At 36.0% G+C, this 16,004-nt stretch overlaps 1 protein-coding gene across 4 annotated transcripts in view; it reads left to right on the top strand.

The window, feature by feature from the left end:
• BTBD9 (BTB domain containing 9) overlaps positions 1 to 16,004 on the top strand; it is a 120,346-nt gene that overhangs the window by 66,545 nt on the left and 37,797 nt on the right. For all 4 annotated transcript variants that reach the window (XM_040552330.1, XM_040552329.1, XM_040552332.1 and 1 more), the window contains one exon: positions 6,290 to 6,399. In XM_040552330.1, the coding sequence (XP_040408264.1) occupies positions 6,290 to 6,399 (110 nt within the window). The remainder of the gene's footprint in view (positions 1 to 6,289; positions 6,400 to 16,004) is intronic.

Genomic DNA, 16,004 nt, shown 5'->3' with positions numbered 1-16,004 from the left:
GTTATATATCGATATTTTTAGCCTTTTGGAGGCTGCAGCATAGACTACCTAAACATTTTTGAAAACACATTTCTCCTTGTAATTGTTGTTTGTTTTGCATGGGTTACACGGGTGGAAGTTTGTTACTGCACAGGCTTTGTAAATGTTATATATTTGTTTCCTTCTAGAGTTCAATGATGTTGTAGGCATTTGATTTGGTCTGTCACCCTAGTTTCTTATATTTCCAGTGCGGATTTCCTTTGGTATAAAATAGACTGTATTAGACTTCCTTCTCTAAATGCAGGAAAACTTATTTCCAGTTAGAAGACAGGAATGCTTTCCATATTTGTTATGGCTTAATTATTTAATTTATTTATACCCACTGCTTTTCCACATAATTTAATTCTGGCAACAGATTTTTTTCTCCCCTTTTTTCATCCTTCTGCCATGAGCCTGTTGATTCAGCTGTGTGTGTCTGCAGGACTGTATGTTTTAAAGAACTGTGAATAAATGAGGTTGAGATGGCTGTGAATATCACTGTTTCCTTTTCCACTAAAAGACAAACAGAATGTCTTCTCATGCCCTTGTGTGCTGGGCTGTATTCCGTACATCACTATGGCAATGATCAGAATGCAAACGTTAATGGTTTCTAAGCAGTTAAAGGATATATGAACTGTTAGCACGGGTGTCTCCTACAAAATGCTCCATGAATGTAAATAAAAGGCTAAGTTCTGAGGAGGTAGTTTTGTACATATTGAATTTAGTTCTTTATTTTAGGTCCCTGTTGCTGTTCAGTTTTGCCATGATAGTAACTCAGGGTGGGATATCAATGCAAAATATCTGTTAATTTCCTTTACCTCTCTTTACTTAGTCTTCAGTTTAGTATTCTTACGGGATTAGACTCCGTGCTTAATAGATTCCAGACTTTGTCTATATCTTACTGGTGCTGTTATAATGAAGGATTAAAAAGGATCCTAGAGTATGCATTTTCTTATGCTTTGACACACATGTCCTAAGTACTGTTTGGATGCAGGCAGCTCGGTTTTGTTTTTAGTAGCCCTCCAGGGTAGCTGAATCAGTGGTATGCTCAGCAGCAGCTGTTACCTGAATTAAATGTGTCAGCTGTACAAATGAAAAGAGCAGAAGTAAAACATAATGTAGTTGTTCAGAAATACGGGTGTTTGTAGTTGCAACAAAGCGCCCGAGTCATATTTTCATGTAGAGGTGAAGGATTGCTCTGGGAAAAAGAGGGGATGGATGAGGTCATTGCCATGTGGCTGCTGAATTAGTCAAGCCAGGTAGTTCATTCAAATTTTAATACCTTAAGCTTCTACAAAGATGTAGCAGAACACAGTGTTCCCCTCTAGTTAAAATAATTTTCTTGTTAGTGCAAATAATAATAATAAAAATGAGAGTTCAGGCTTTTCTGGTATTCCTGCCAAAGGGATCTCAAGGCCAAGGGTAGCCTGATGAACTGTGACTAGAGAAGTCTGTAATATGTGGATGAAATTCTTAAAGCATTTCCATGCTATCAATATCCATTATTTTTGAACAGGGCTAGAAACCAAAGTGAAAGGTCTTCTAAAGGGACAAAACTCTCATGCTGCAGTCCTGTTTTCCTACCAGTAAAATACTTTTAAACCCCCCGAAGTAATCAAGGTTTTCTCTTCTGAAGAACGAGACAGTGTTCTTTCCGTTTCTCTCCCCGTGCCAAATTTACCAGTTGAGTATAAAGTCCACTGGTAGAGGGGCTCATCAGAGCCTTTATTTGTGGTTCTCTTGGAACAGATTCCTGTACAAAGCAGGATTGTCAGCACCAGTGCCCACAGCAGTTCCTCAGAAAAGGGTCTTAGCTTTGGCCTCCAAGTTCATGGAAGACTCCCTACGCTTTGTGGAGGGAAGGACAGATTTTGTAACGTGCTTCTGGCCTAAGGACTTTTTTCCTAGTTTGCTGTAGACAGTCGCACACTACTCTCTGTCCATATTACTGAATATCTCCAGGTGCTATACTCTTGGTACTTGGTCCAGATGCGCTTGTGGCAACCAGAAGGCTCTTAGTGCTCATGCTGCCTCATTCTCAGCTGTCTGTAGCTTAGACTTCTTAACAGATACAGAAGGTTTTACCTGGTGATGCACTGCCACTCAAAACCCAAAAGCAGCATTGTGTTTTGGGGGTTAACCCCAAAAATTTGATTTAAAAAAAAATGCATTAAAATTTATGGTATACAATATAGCTTTCAGTTTGACCATGACACCATCAACCCAGATGAGTGACATAACCAAAATGCAGAATTTCTGCATTTTGTTGCATTGCAGTTTGGGGTTGTGTATCCCATGTGAACACCATGTTTCTGTAAGCTATTGCATATCAGCAATACAGGAATTCTTAAGTTCTTCTGAGAGATGTTTTAACTACCACTTAACTGAGTTCCCTAATTTTTGATCAAGCCTGTTGATGAGAGGGATTTGACAATTTGGCCACAAAATTAGCATCTGGGTTTGACAGTACTTTATTACTTGTATTCTTGTGTTGCAGCTGGACAATAGCTTACAGAAGCATGGTGTCCACACACACAGGATGTGCGACCTCAAGCCCACCCAGATTTTACAGTACTTTATTACCAGACTGTGCTTGTTTCTGTTAGGGGGACATGATACTCAGAGTGGATGTAAGACAACTGAGGAACATATACATGTTTTCTTCATTGTAAAGAAATGCAAGATTTTTGTGTCATCATATTAATATTAAAGTTCAATTTCAACTCTTCTAATTTTGTTCAGCTCTGTATAAATAATGTGTACGTAAAGAGGAGAACAACAGCTAATATTCAAATGATTTCTAAGACTTGGAATAAACAGTAGAAGTCAATGGTAAAGTCTTTGGAGATTGTGGAAATATAGCTAACAAAAGGAAAGTTGGGAGATTTGTTTTCAAGGTCAGTGTGTATTCCATAACCTATACATCACTTCAATAGAAAATGTCTATTTCAAACTCCTTTTGTACTTGTGTTGGTGATGTTGGTAATGTACTTTGCTGATTTTGAAAGTATCCTTTAGAAGCAATCACATAGGACACATTCAGTGCATTTTAAGCATTTGTAAATGTGCATGTGCTGAATAACTGTACATACTAATTTTGTTACCTGTAGTTGCATATTCTGTCTAAAAAATTGTTCCAACAAAATGATGAGGTGATACACAGGCACTGATTGCATGAAGGATCCTTTTATTTTTAATCATGTTGCATTTTCTTCTGTCAGAAAAGTGCTTAGGAAAATTTACAAATTTTCAAGCACATCATGAGCTATAATAGATATTTTAAATTTCTGAAATCTGTAAGCTTTGAATTAAGACTTCATTGTTCATATTAAAGTCACCCATGTTGCAGTTTTTCATCAGCATCATATTTCTGAGCCATTCTTTTCAGTCCATGGTTTAATGTTCTGAAACAGGTTATGTATCTTCAACATCTATCTTCATTGCTGATATTTAAAATTCAGATATAACTTGCTTACCTAGAGGTACTGGGCATCTCTAACAAAATCTACATCAAGCTTGCATCAAGTGGAATGATAAGTTAGAATTTTTATTTAAAATCTCAGAGTTTGTTTTTAGAAGTTAAGGTATTTAACATAATATTGAAAATTGCCTAATTTTATTTTCCACCAAGTGGAAGTATATAAGGTTCAGGAAGGAAACCATGCTTATTATTCACCTTGAGAGAAATAAGTAAGGAATAAGATATATGTATTGTCATTGTGAAAAGGATGAGGTTTGCCATATCATTATGTTCTGCATTGCAATAATATTACCACATTGAAATAATATATTTCAGAAGATTAGTTTATATGTAATTATTTTAATGGATGGGATTTTGTTTTATATTACTACAAAATTCCAGCTTTCCACCAATATAAAATACTGTCAACTATTATTCAAAATAACTGATAAGAGTATCTGGCGTACAAAAAAAAAATATTCTGTGTGCCTTTCTACTTGTTGAACAGAGAACTGTGTTAACCAGTGAATGATAATGTTACTTAACTCATATGCAGTATGATAAAGGCACTTTTCCAATGACAGACTGTCTTGTGTGTTTCTCACCCTCTTGATGTATATATATATAAAAAAAAAAAAAAAAAAGATATTTGCCCAAGTATTACAGTTTTCTAATACACAAAAAAAAATCTAAATAAATTAGCTTTTAAAGCCAATCGTGAAGCAGTTCCTTGCGTTCCTATTAGTATTCTTACTTTGTGTATTCTCTGAAATTCTTTAAAGCAGGGAAGCATAACTGAAGTATTTCAAAGTATTTCCATTAGTAATGTTCTGTTGGTTACCCTAAAGTGTGTTTTGTGCAAGCATGGCAACTCAGTCAATACCTTTCGTGCCTGAGACAGGCAAGAGTCTCTAGGGTAAGACGAGCCTTCCATGTGTACTCGAAGTGTTCCAAGATCATTCCTGTGCTTAGCCTTAATACTTAAATTCTCCATTTCTAATGCTTGATAGAAATAAAGCATTGTAGTACGCTGGTCATTGCCAATGTATTTAGGGTTCATGCTGTACTCATGAATTGACAAAAAAAAAAAAAAGTCTAACCTGAAAAGACTAGACGAAATAGGTATGTGCCTGTTTTGCAGAAGATCAGCTCTGTGAGTAGAAGAAGCCTTAGGGTAGCTCACGCTGCAGTGGGTTGGGTGGTTCTTGCTTCTGTTTCTCTGTCGTACTTTTGCTCTGGCTAGCTGTGTGTCACTTGCACTGCAAGTTATCTTCAGCACGTTAAGAAAAACTGAGGCTGGTATCAGTTTTACCATCATGTTGTTGACAGCAAAATATGGCATTTCACATAGCACCAGTCTTTTTTGTTTCAAGCAGTGATAATAAAAAATAAATTTAAAAATTAATTGAAATTTTGAGCATATTGTATATCATTTTTCTATACATAAAGGAAATACGTAATAATTGAGGGGGTTTTGTTGTTTTTTTTTTTCTTTATTTTGTTTTAATGAAGTGATTAAATAAGCTAAAAGGATCAGAGGTCAATACAATAGCTCTGGCAATTTTAGTGATGTTATGATATTCAGATAACATAGTTGTCTTCTGCAGTCATTTGCATGTATTAAGTGGATTTTAATTTTTTTTTTAAATATCTTGCTATGTACACTAAAGACGAAGTAATATCAGTAATAAGTCTTGAAGAGGGTTAACATCACTATGGTATGTAGCTAGGAGCTCTTGCATTGTGTTTTTGTTTTGTTTTTTAAAAAAGTCAGGGTTGAAAGTTGTGTATCTTTCAAACTCGGTATGATAAAGAACACAAGCTAAAATGATTCTGTTGGTGAACAGCCATTATGCTGGACCTATAATTGTATTGCATAAGTGAAAGGTTAGTTTTTTATAGCAGACAAAGGATATTGCTTAATATTCGTATATTCTGGTAGTTCTTAATTGAAAAGAATTTAATACAAAGTTTTCTGCAGTGTGGGTAACCCATTTTGTGAGATAATGGTATTTGATCAAGACTGTCTTCTGTGTTGTTTGTTCAACATTTATTGAAATGATGTGCAATGTTCCATTTAAAGTAAAAACTTATAGTAAGAACTGTTGCATCTCTTCTGAAAAATGAAGGAATCAGGCTGAATTGAGATTAATGACTGTTTATAGAAAGTGAAGTCTCCAGGGTAAGATAAAAGGTGAATAGGTTAGGGTGTTCAAGAGCAGCTCTATTTGATTTTGAATTAGAGTTTAAAAGTACAAGTTACACAACCCAGAATGAAACTCAGAACTGGCTTTGTTTCAAAGCATTTGATTGTTCAGATATTTATTATTATTAATAAAAGATATGCCAACAAAGACATTGGTATTTTGTACATCTAGTGAATTACTGACAGAGTCATGTTAAAAGGTAAATAATTAGTGGCTTCCGCAGAGAAGTCATGGAGATTCGTTGGGTTTGTCCTGGTTGTATGAAGTTTTTCATTGTGGTAGAAAGCAGTTGGTTAGGGGATTTTTATTTATTTATTTTCTTTTAAAGCCTCAATGAACACACATTTGTGCTAACAGTTTACTTCTGAACCAGAAGGTGTCTCATGTTGGCTTTCTGGGCAAATTAGTCTGGAAAGATTTTGATAAATTTTATGACATTGTACTAGTGCCAGCATCCTGGCAAGTTTTGCTGTGAATTTTCTCTCTTTTTATTCCTTGGTTCTTACAGCTTTTCACAATACAGTCCCAATGAATCATTTATGTTTTGGTGCATAGAATTTCATCATGCCTAACTTGTACTACTTGTCTTTTTTCCCCTCCATAGGTATATTCGCATTGTTGGGACCCACAACACAGTGAACAAAGTTTTCCACATTGTTGCATTTGAATGCATGTTTACAAACAAATCCTTTACTCTTGAGAAGGGTCTGATAGGTAAGAAATGCAACTGTTTTCCTTTTGTATGAACTTGCTGTGAACACTTGCCTTTTAAGACTGGCCGTCACTGCACTTTTGCTGTACTTCCCCTTCCACTCTAACTTGAGTTAAATCATGCTGTAAGCTTAGAATTAGTTGGCTAGTCCTCATGGCTGCTTTGAAATTCCAGTGCTGTGGATCAATTAGTGATGCTGCAGGAATGCTAAAGTTCAAATTAAATTAACTGCTGCTGACAAAACCACTGGTAATTGAGTCACTCTGTGCTCCTAATCTGATTTTTCTTTCCATGTCATAGTAGGGTTGCTTTTGCCTCCAGCTAGGTTAGCCTGAACTCTGTAACTGGGATGGAGTAACCAGAGATATTTATTGTACTGAAGGTGGGTTTGGGCATTTAAGGCCTCTTATGCAGACTAGTTTTAACTGCTGAAAGTGAACTCTAATGTGTTGATTTTCCACCAAAGAATTATAGACACATCTAGCCATGACAGAGCATCATATTGGCTACCCTTACTCTCAGAACACTGTGTTGATGTTCTGTTATTTCTGGTGCTGTCTGCTCCAGACAGCTTGTGTTATACTAATTTAAGTACATTTACGTAATATTGCATTACTTAACATAGAAATCCCAAACAGATCAACAATACTAAATGATAAACTGTGTCAAAGTAAGATTTCTTAGTAGTTCAAACAGGGTGATCTCTGCACATTCTTCTGTATAAGCTTACAAGTGAGATCTTGAAATTCATTGGAAAAAGAGTTTTATATACCTTTTAGTTGTTGTGTACTTATAGGAGGGATTTCCCCAATTTGTGGTTTTGCTCTAACTCAGTCCTTCTGAGTTAGTCCTTCTTTGTATTTTTCAGGCCACTTATTACTGTTGTGTATGATATAGTACCACAGATTGTTGCTTGTTCTGGGGAGAAATTGAGAATTTTCAGCAAAATTGTCGGAGTTCATGCTATTTTTTTTAAATATGAATTTAAATTTTAAGCATGCACCTATGGTAGATAGAAGGGAAAACAGTTCTTGAAAAAGAATCAGAGGGAAAATTTTTAGTAAGACATAGTCAGATATACTTCTCTTAATTCTTTTCTGAGGAGAACTATACCTGGCTGTAAAAAAATGGGTCCCAACTCCTTTTGCCCTTCCTCCATGCATTATACAAAGGCATAACATCACTAAACCCAGTCTCACGAGATTTGCTGTGGGATTTCATGATGTCTTTACAGAATCATTGAATAAATAAATTGCCTGACAAATCACACTTTACTGATCTTTACATCATGCAGCCTGAAAATGTATAAGCTGTCAAATAATTCAAATAGAAAGTTTTTCCTTTGTTTTAGTGAGTTTGCAAGTAGTATTGCAATTGTTATCGACAAGAAAATAGAATAAGCAGTAAGGAATGGCAGAATTTAAAGAAAATATTTAGCTGTAGCAAGCTAGTTACCAGAGAAACAAAATGTTTCGAGTTTGATAAAAACTTTTGAGCTAAGTTTCATATGTATTGCTGCTAGCTATGAATTTGTCAAAAGCTTCATGCAAAATTAGAATTATTTTGTGCAGGTAAGTGATGCATATATCTTTATACATTTGTTTTAAGATTGTCAATTCTATTTAGTAAATAATTTAGGACCAAAATAACATATTTATCTTCCCCTTTTTTGTGTATTTTAAATAACTTGAAGATTGTTCTGTCATAACAATAGGCAAGGTAGTGAATCCATGTTGGCTTGTTGGAGTGTATGTGTACCATAGCTGACTTGCCTTTCAGGTACAAAGTGACATTTGGTTTTTAGTGAGCTTTCTTGTGAGGTGAACAATTCCATCTGCTTCAGCATTGCATGATAGTGGGTTCCAAATTCAAATCATGAGTTTCAAGGTTAATCTAGGGGTTAGAGACTTCAAGTGGCTTTATTTAAAATGTATTGGTTCATGATTTTTTTTTTTTGTAGTTACAGATTTTATTTGTACTTTGGAAGAAAAGTAGTATGTGGCCATTCTTCAATATCAGTTGTATATTATAAATGCTTATGTAAATCAAAATTTAGGCTAGGATATGACTGTTAGAGCCAAGTCATTTTATTGCTACATCTCCTGCCAATATATATCTGTATTCTATGATCAAATTTCCATTGGTTTAACTGTATGGTATTCTTGCCAACATATGCCACAGGCATATCACCTGCTGTTTCATATTTCAGTGCTCCATGCCCCTTGTGCATCTGTCTATTAAATTGTGGAGATGTTTGTAGGTAGCTTTCTGCTTGTTTCCAATTTTAGCTGCCACTCTTGCAGAAAAGGTTCCTTGCCTCCCAGCACTACAGAACACTTTATCATTTTCATATCTCTTTTTTACTAGAAATCTTAGCATCAGAGGTAAGAATGTGCTACTAGCCTTGCCAACAGTAATGCAGATGCATGCAAAGTCACTGAAAAACAAATACTGTTCCCTGTTCAGAACAGATTACCCTCCTAAACTACAAGCAGAGTTGCAATTTCAGTGTGTGTAATGAACTGCATTATGAGACGCTTTTGATATTGTTTAGAGGTGTGAACTGATGAGAAAATTGATGACTAATGGCAGAGTACCATGAAAGAGGGAGTATGTGGACCAATTTCTGATTGCAAATGAGGCATCAACAGTTGAATATGTGACTTTGCAGAGGAAGGGACAAATGGAAAGATTTTGAGACAAGTTGGGGGCAGTGCAGTTGTGAAATGCAGGGGTATAATGGCTGTTCCACCAGAATTTATAGCTAACAATGTTACCTCTTGAAAAGCTTTCATCCAGCAAAGTGACCTTATATGCATTTAGTGCTTTGTTTTACGTACCTGTATAAGACAGTGTTGTCTGGTTCCCTTTATCAAACAGACTGTCCCAGTTCCACTTCCATAAAAATTTTGTGTGACTACCAATAGGATAATTGGCACAGATTTATCTTATTGCTCTAATGAGGGTTCATAGTGTTTCTTTCTATTTCTCTAGTGACAGGATAGGGTAAAGTGAACTGAAAGCAGTTAAGAAAGCTCTCTGAAGTATATGAAAGTGCAATAATCAGAGTAGGTTGCTTCTAAGCTTGATTGAGTACAGAACCTTTTCATCCTTATCCTTGAAAAGCAGTATTGGGTAATATTATTGAGTTCATTGTTTATGCAGTATGGTATTAAATGTGTTCCATCCTAATTTAATACCTTCACTGCTGTTGCTATAATCCATCCTATTAAGGAAAGGAAATGCTCATCCCTTGAAGGCTGTATGGTCCTTTCAGAAAGCCTTTGTTACCCTTACTTCTACAAAAAGAGCACCAAAGATACTATACAAGGAGTTTCTCATTTCAAATCTCATTCCAAAGAATTAAGGCCACTGAGGTATCTGTTTAGGGATTTTAGTCAGAGATTTAAAAGTAATTATTTAATTTTCATTAAACCTATTCAACTTGATCAGAAAGCTGTATATACAAAGAGGGTAATTTGTCGGATATATTATTACTGATATATAGTATCTAACGGCTGTCACTGTAAAGCAAAGATTAGAAGGCTGGCAAACAAATACTAAAAATGAAGTGTCATCACATGGTAATAGCAATTTTATGTTGTCTTTTTTTTACGTACAGGGTTTTCATGACAAATGATTAACTTGACATGTTATATTTAAAAGTTAATATGGAAGATTTGTGTAATTCCAGTACACAATACTGGATGTGATGCTGAATTGACCCATTGGCAATTAACTAGCAATTTTGAGGTAAAAGTAGCAAGATGTGCTCTTTCTAGCACTGATGTTTCAGTCTGATGTTTTAGTGTTGGTTTACACTTTGTTGTCTTGTTAAATGAGGTAAGTGACAGAAATGAATTCAATCATAGGAAATTATTCCCTAACGCAGATGTTAGGGTTGAGATGTAATTTTCCTTTTGGCATATTATCTCTAAATGTGTTTGTAAGTTTGCATTTTTTTTATATACTGGATTCACTAGATTGACATAACTGTTTTGTGTAACAGGGATGCAAATATTTTTAAATCTCAAAAACACAGTGTTTTCAACTTCTGAAATTTGAATGGTCTTTAGTCGTTAATATTTAATCTGCAATCCAAAACAAATTAACATTCTCACAAGCAGGAGGCATGCTCCTCTCAAGGGAGAAGCAGTACCCAATATGATGCGATTGTTCGTAATGGCTTCTAATCTGCCCAGTGGCAAGAAGCTACAGCCCTGGGCAAGGGGCTTCTCCTATGCAATGCCACTCTTGTTTTTTGTTTTCCCATATATATATAGGAATTAATTCTGTTTATCTGCCTCAGGGGGAAAAAAAATTATAATTTCCCTAAGTCCTGTGGTTAAAAAAAACCCTTTAACCAGTGCTGAGGTGTGGTTAAGGACTGTGCAGGCACACGGGTTTTACTAGGCCACAGTCCTACTTTGAGCCTGGTGAGGGCCATAGGGAGTGCAACGTGGAAGGCTTTTACACAAAGTTGTGTTTATCTGTGGTCTGTCTCAGTCTTTCAGATTGTCCTTAAACTGGTGCATTACAAACAAAAGGGGAAAACGGTGAATAATGACTGAAGAGCAAGAGATGGATATAAAACACTGGAATGTCCTTGGTCACCCTCTGGGGAATGCTGTTCAGTACTTGTGAATCATTGTGAACCTTCATTTGTTCAATGCCTTAGGAGTACTTGTTTTAAAGGAAAAAATGAAAAGAATATGTAATCATTCACTTGTCTTTTACTCACTGGCAGTTATTAAAAGGCAAAAACAAACAAACAAAAAACCACTTAAATTTATAACAAAGAGAAACCAATTGTATCAGTTTCCTAGTATGTGGTTCAGCATTGTAAAATACTGCTGACTCTCTCCAAGGAAGCCTCAAGAGGTGCTATTTCCACATCTAGTTTAATGCTGACTCCACCCAAAGCTATTTATTTTATTTCATCTCTTTTTAAAGGTTAGTCTTCTTTCAGAGCCATGCAGGTTTCTCCAGCAATGCAAGTCATCTCTACTGCAAGCATAACCTTAGGAAATAATGAAAATTTTAAGACCATCTAAATACTGCAGGGATTTTTTTTTCCTCTTTCTATGGGAAAGGGCAGCCACATGGTCAGTTTAGTTACTGCTATTCTTTAATAAAGATCTGTTCATATGGTGCCAGTTACTTTTTTTCCCCTTATTTCCAGTGCTGCAACAAAGGATGCTTACTTCTGAAGGCTTTTATGAAATGATTCCTGTTTCTTAAAGTCTTCCTCAGACAAATTTCAGTGAAAGAGCTCTGTAATCAACCAATTGGTTGCCAATTAAAAGTGTGCCCAATTCTAATGACTTCTATGCTTTTTGTATGATGTTTGGAATCAAAAGCAGCCTTCTCTGCAATTATTTTAATCCAAACTGACAATTGCACATTGAGGAATAATAGTGGGATTTTCTTTTAAAATTGGCCAAAATTCTAATTTGCCCTCTCTTCCAAGTCACAGACATGACTATGTAAACCTTCACATTCCAGTGTAGTGTCTATGGCATAAGTCAATGTTTATCTTTCAGCAGTTCTAATATCTGTGGCATAGCCTGGTGTTTACATTTTAGTAGTTGATAACCGTACTGACTAAATCAGATGATTGTCAGAATTTTGTGGATGTACTTACACCATGAGAACAGATAAGAAAAAAAAAAAAAAAGACAAGTATCCAAGCCCTTTCTTGAATCCTTAAAATAATAATGCTAGAATTAAATATACTGCCAAGCAATTCATCTCTCCATACCTCAGCATAAGACCAGGAAACAAGAAAATAAGTTTTAATAACTGTTTTCTTCCTGCTGTACTGTAGCCTCAATCATCTTTTCCTTTTGTTTGCTTACGGGATGTGTATGCTTTGCTAACAAACATATTTTCTGTTCCATAAAAGTGAATTAGATTTGTCAAGAGTATGAACTGGGGGAAGAGGGAGGAAGAACTTCCATATTTGTAATCTCCTCTTTTGTTTTTTCTAACAACATTGGTTACTGTAATAGCTGGATAGCTGGTGGATTTAAAAAAAAATAATCAAGAAACAAAGCAAAACAAAAATTAAAAAAAATGTTGGGTTTTGGCAGTACACTTTCGTAAACAAGTGACCCAAATTGTAGTAGAAATTCTAGTGGGAAAAAGGAGGAGAACCAGAGGACTTGAAAATACAGCACAGATCAGAGTCCCCACCAGATGGTATTTTTAATAGATTTATCAAGCGGATATAAAAGAAGATGATAAACATTCAAAATAGGGAGTGGCAGACCCCCTAGAGAGAAGAAACAGTATGGCACCTTCTGGATGCTTCAATTAGTTAGAATCACTTTATAATTAACCATTGTAGTGAAAACCACAGAATTGTATTGAATGCAGAGTAAGACAATTTCTGTGTGGTTGTTAAGAAGTTTGACTAATCAGAATAACATAATTTTAGGAGTTCATGGATAAGTGCAGAAATTTAAATGTGAGAGAGCGTGAAGGTGCTTAGAGGGCATGCAGGTAGGATATTGGATGAACTGAGTAGTATTATGTTAAATTAATGCGTTAAATAACTTAGAAGGTGTCTGGAATGTGCCACAGAGCCTTAATGTGATAATTGATTTTGATATTTTATCTTTACATATTTTTTTAACCTAGATATTCATAGCTTCTGTTTCCTACAAAAAGCAGCACTAAATGAAAGACGCTTTAATGCCTGTATAAAATGGATACTCAGAGAAGTTCCCTTACTGCCAGGGAAAAGAGGAAGAAAAGAAAGCTAAAGCAAACTTTGTTTTGATGCCTGTGCTCATAGTTTTTCATTGTTGGTCTTTGTTTTTTTTCAGATCATTCCTAGTGAAGTATACCTCATGTCTAATACTTTTCCCCCCATAAGAATCTGGAAATTTCTGTATGTCTCTTTTTAGTAATACCGAATCAAGACATTTCTAAAATAATAATGTGGTGCTTTTAGTATCACAGAATCACACAGAATATTAGGGATTGGAAGGGACCTTGAAAGATCATCTAGTCCAATCCCCCTGCCAGAGCAAGAACACCTAAATCATATCACACAGGAACGTGTCCAGGCGGGTTTAGGAAGTCTCCAGAGAAGGAGACTCCACAATCCACCCCCAGGCAGCCTGTTCCAGTGCTCTGTCACCCTCACTGTAAAAAAAAAGTTTTGTATCATATTTAAGCAGAACCTCCTATGTTCCAGCTTGCACTCATTGCCCCTTGTCCTATCATTGGATGTCACCAAGAAGAGCCTGGCTCTGTCCTCCTGACACTCGTCCTTTACATATTTATAAACATTAACAAGGTCACCCCTCAGTCTCCTCTTCTCCAAGCTAAAGAGACCCAGCTCCCTCAGCCTTTCCTCATAAGGAAGATGCTCCATTCCCTTAATCATTGTGGCTCTGCACTGGACTCTCAGTGTCTATCAGTGCTATGTAATAGAATCGGCACACAACAATTTTTCTAATCATATGCCAAGGCATATTTGCATATATTCCACCTTCTGTGCGTTTTTGCTCATTACAAGCACATTTATTTACAAAAACATTCTTCAGCTCTGAATCCAGGATCTTTGCAAAATTATTTCTTTCAAAACATGGACTTCATCACTTTGTAGTCTTACATACACATATTCACGTTGGGTTGCACATGAATTGAGTACTCTTTCCTCAGGTTGCTTAGGAAGATGATAACAAAAAACACGTGTCAGAGCAAGAGCTTTGCTAGGCTAGCCCCTTGGCTAGGCTGGGGACGGGCACGTGAGCGATCGGCTGGTGTGCTGTGAAGTACCTTTGAAGGTAAAGTCATGGTGGAAATCAAAGCAACCTGAAAAGGAACCTGGTTGCCATAGAACACTTCAAAGCAGTGTCTCTGATTTAGACCTGTTGCCTCCTATGAGTTAGACAGAAGAAAAGGTCTTCTGGAGTCTCTTGCAGTGGGAGGAACGGAACCGACTTACATTGAAATCTTGCAGAGTTTTAAACCTCCATGTTGATACATACTGACTTTTGCTTTAATCTGCTGATGTCTTTCCTCCCTTTTATTCTTCACTTTTTCTTTTTTTTTTTTTTTTTTTTTACAGTTTTAGACTTGTCTTGGGGAGTTCTCCTAAAGCATGTTCTTAGCAGTCCTGAAACCATGTAACTTCTTATACATAAAGCCTTTTTTTTTTTTTTTTTTTGATAGTAACAACGTTGCACATAACACAGATCCTAGAATGGCCTGGGTTGAAAAGGACCTTAAATATCATCTAGTTTCAACCCCCCTGCTCTGGGCAGGGTTATTAGTTTTTAGGGTTAGTAGTTTTTGATGAGCACACAGTGATGATACCAAATTTGATAGTGCAGTAGATTTTTAGGAAACTGTTGCTTTTCCATTACCTTGAATTATTACTTGACAATGAGCTTACACATTTTCCTTTTTTTTTTTTTCCCTCAGCATTTCATGTTTGTTTAAGATTCTGCTCCTGACACCAACAGCACACTTAAAACAAAGAATCACATAATCATAGAATAATAAAATGGTTTGGGTTGGAAGGGACCTTAAAGATCAGCTGGTTCCAACCCCCCTGCCCAGTTCAGGGACACCTCCCACCAGACCAGGCTGCACAAAGCCCCATCCTGCCTGGCCTTGAACACCGCAGGGATGGGGCATCCACAGCTTCTCTGGGCAACCTGTGCCAGTGCCTCACCACCCTCAGAGTAAAGAATTTCTTTCTAATGTCTAATCGAAGTCTACCTTCTTTTAGTTTAAAACCATTTCTTCTTTTCCCATCACTACACTCCCTGGTAAAGAGTCTCTCCCCATCTTTCTTGTAGGCCCTCCTAAAGTACTGGAATCCTAAGCTCCTCATGGAAAATTAGCTCTTTTTTGGGTGCTGGAGACTTGTGAAATTAGCTCTGAGATTTCATATAGCTGTATTTCAGCCATTTTCAGATGTTGTAGTACTTTAAATACATATTTTAGAGACAATCATTGTCTGTAATTAAGTTAATCAGTTGGAAGTGGGCTTAAAATGTTGCATAAATCCATTTTCATCTATACTATACTTCTTTTTTTCTTGTGAAAATTCACAGTGTTGGTTTTACATTGTTGGTTTTACATGTATTTCTAATTTTTTTGTGCACTTCATGTTTTAGCTGGTATTGTTCTTGTTCTGATTTTTTTTTTAATTTGTTTCATATGACATATTGTGAATTTGGAAATGTTGTCGAATTGATCATTGTCCTTCACATAATTTGGTAACATTTTTTCTTCTCCTTTTTTTTATTGCGTTACCACACACAGATTGGTCATTCTTCATCAGAGGATGACATACAAAATCTTACCTTTTTTTTTTATATACAGCCTGTGTAGACAGAATTTTTGTCATCAGTTAGCAAAAACTGCATTTTCAATATTATGTACCCTACAAATTGGCTAAACAGGTAGCCTTGATTTTTGCATGTCATAGAGAATATCATTTTGCAACCTTATTAATCTTAATTTTTTTGAGAGAGGGAGAAAGAAAGTGTATGTGACATTCATGTTTGAAAAGTTGAGGAAGTTATCTAAAAATCATATTTTCTGAGAAAGTGCTGGACCTGAATAGGGTTCTTTTTATGTC

This window comes from Cygnus olor, chromosome 3 (genome assembly GCF_009769625.2).
Source record: "Cygnus olor isolate bCygOlo1 chromosome 3, bCygOlo1.pri.v2, whole genome shotgun sequence".
NCBI classification, from domain to species: Eukaryota; Metazoa; Chordata; class Aves; order Anseriformes; family Anatidae; genus Cygnus; species Cygnus olor.
Note: the sequence above shows the minus strand (reverse complement) of the source record. Positions and strands in the feature narration are given on the sequence as shown.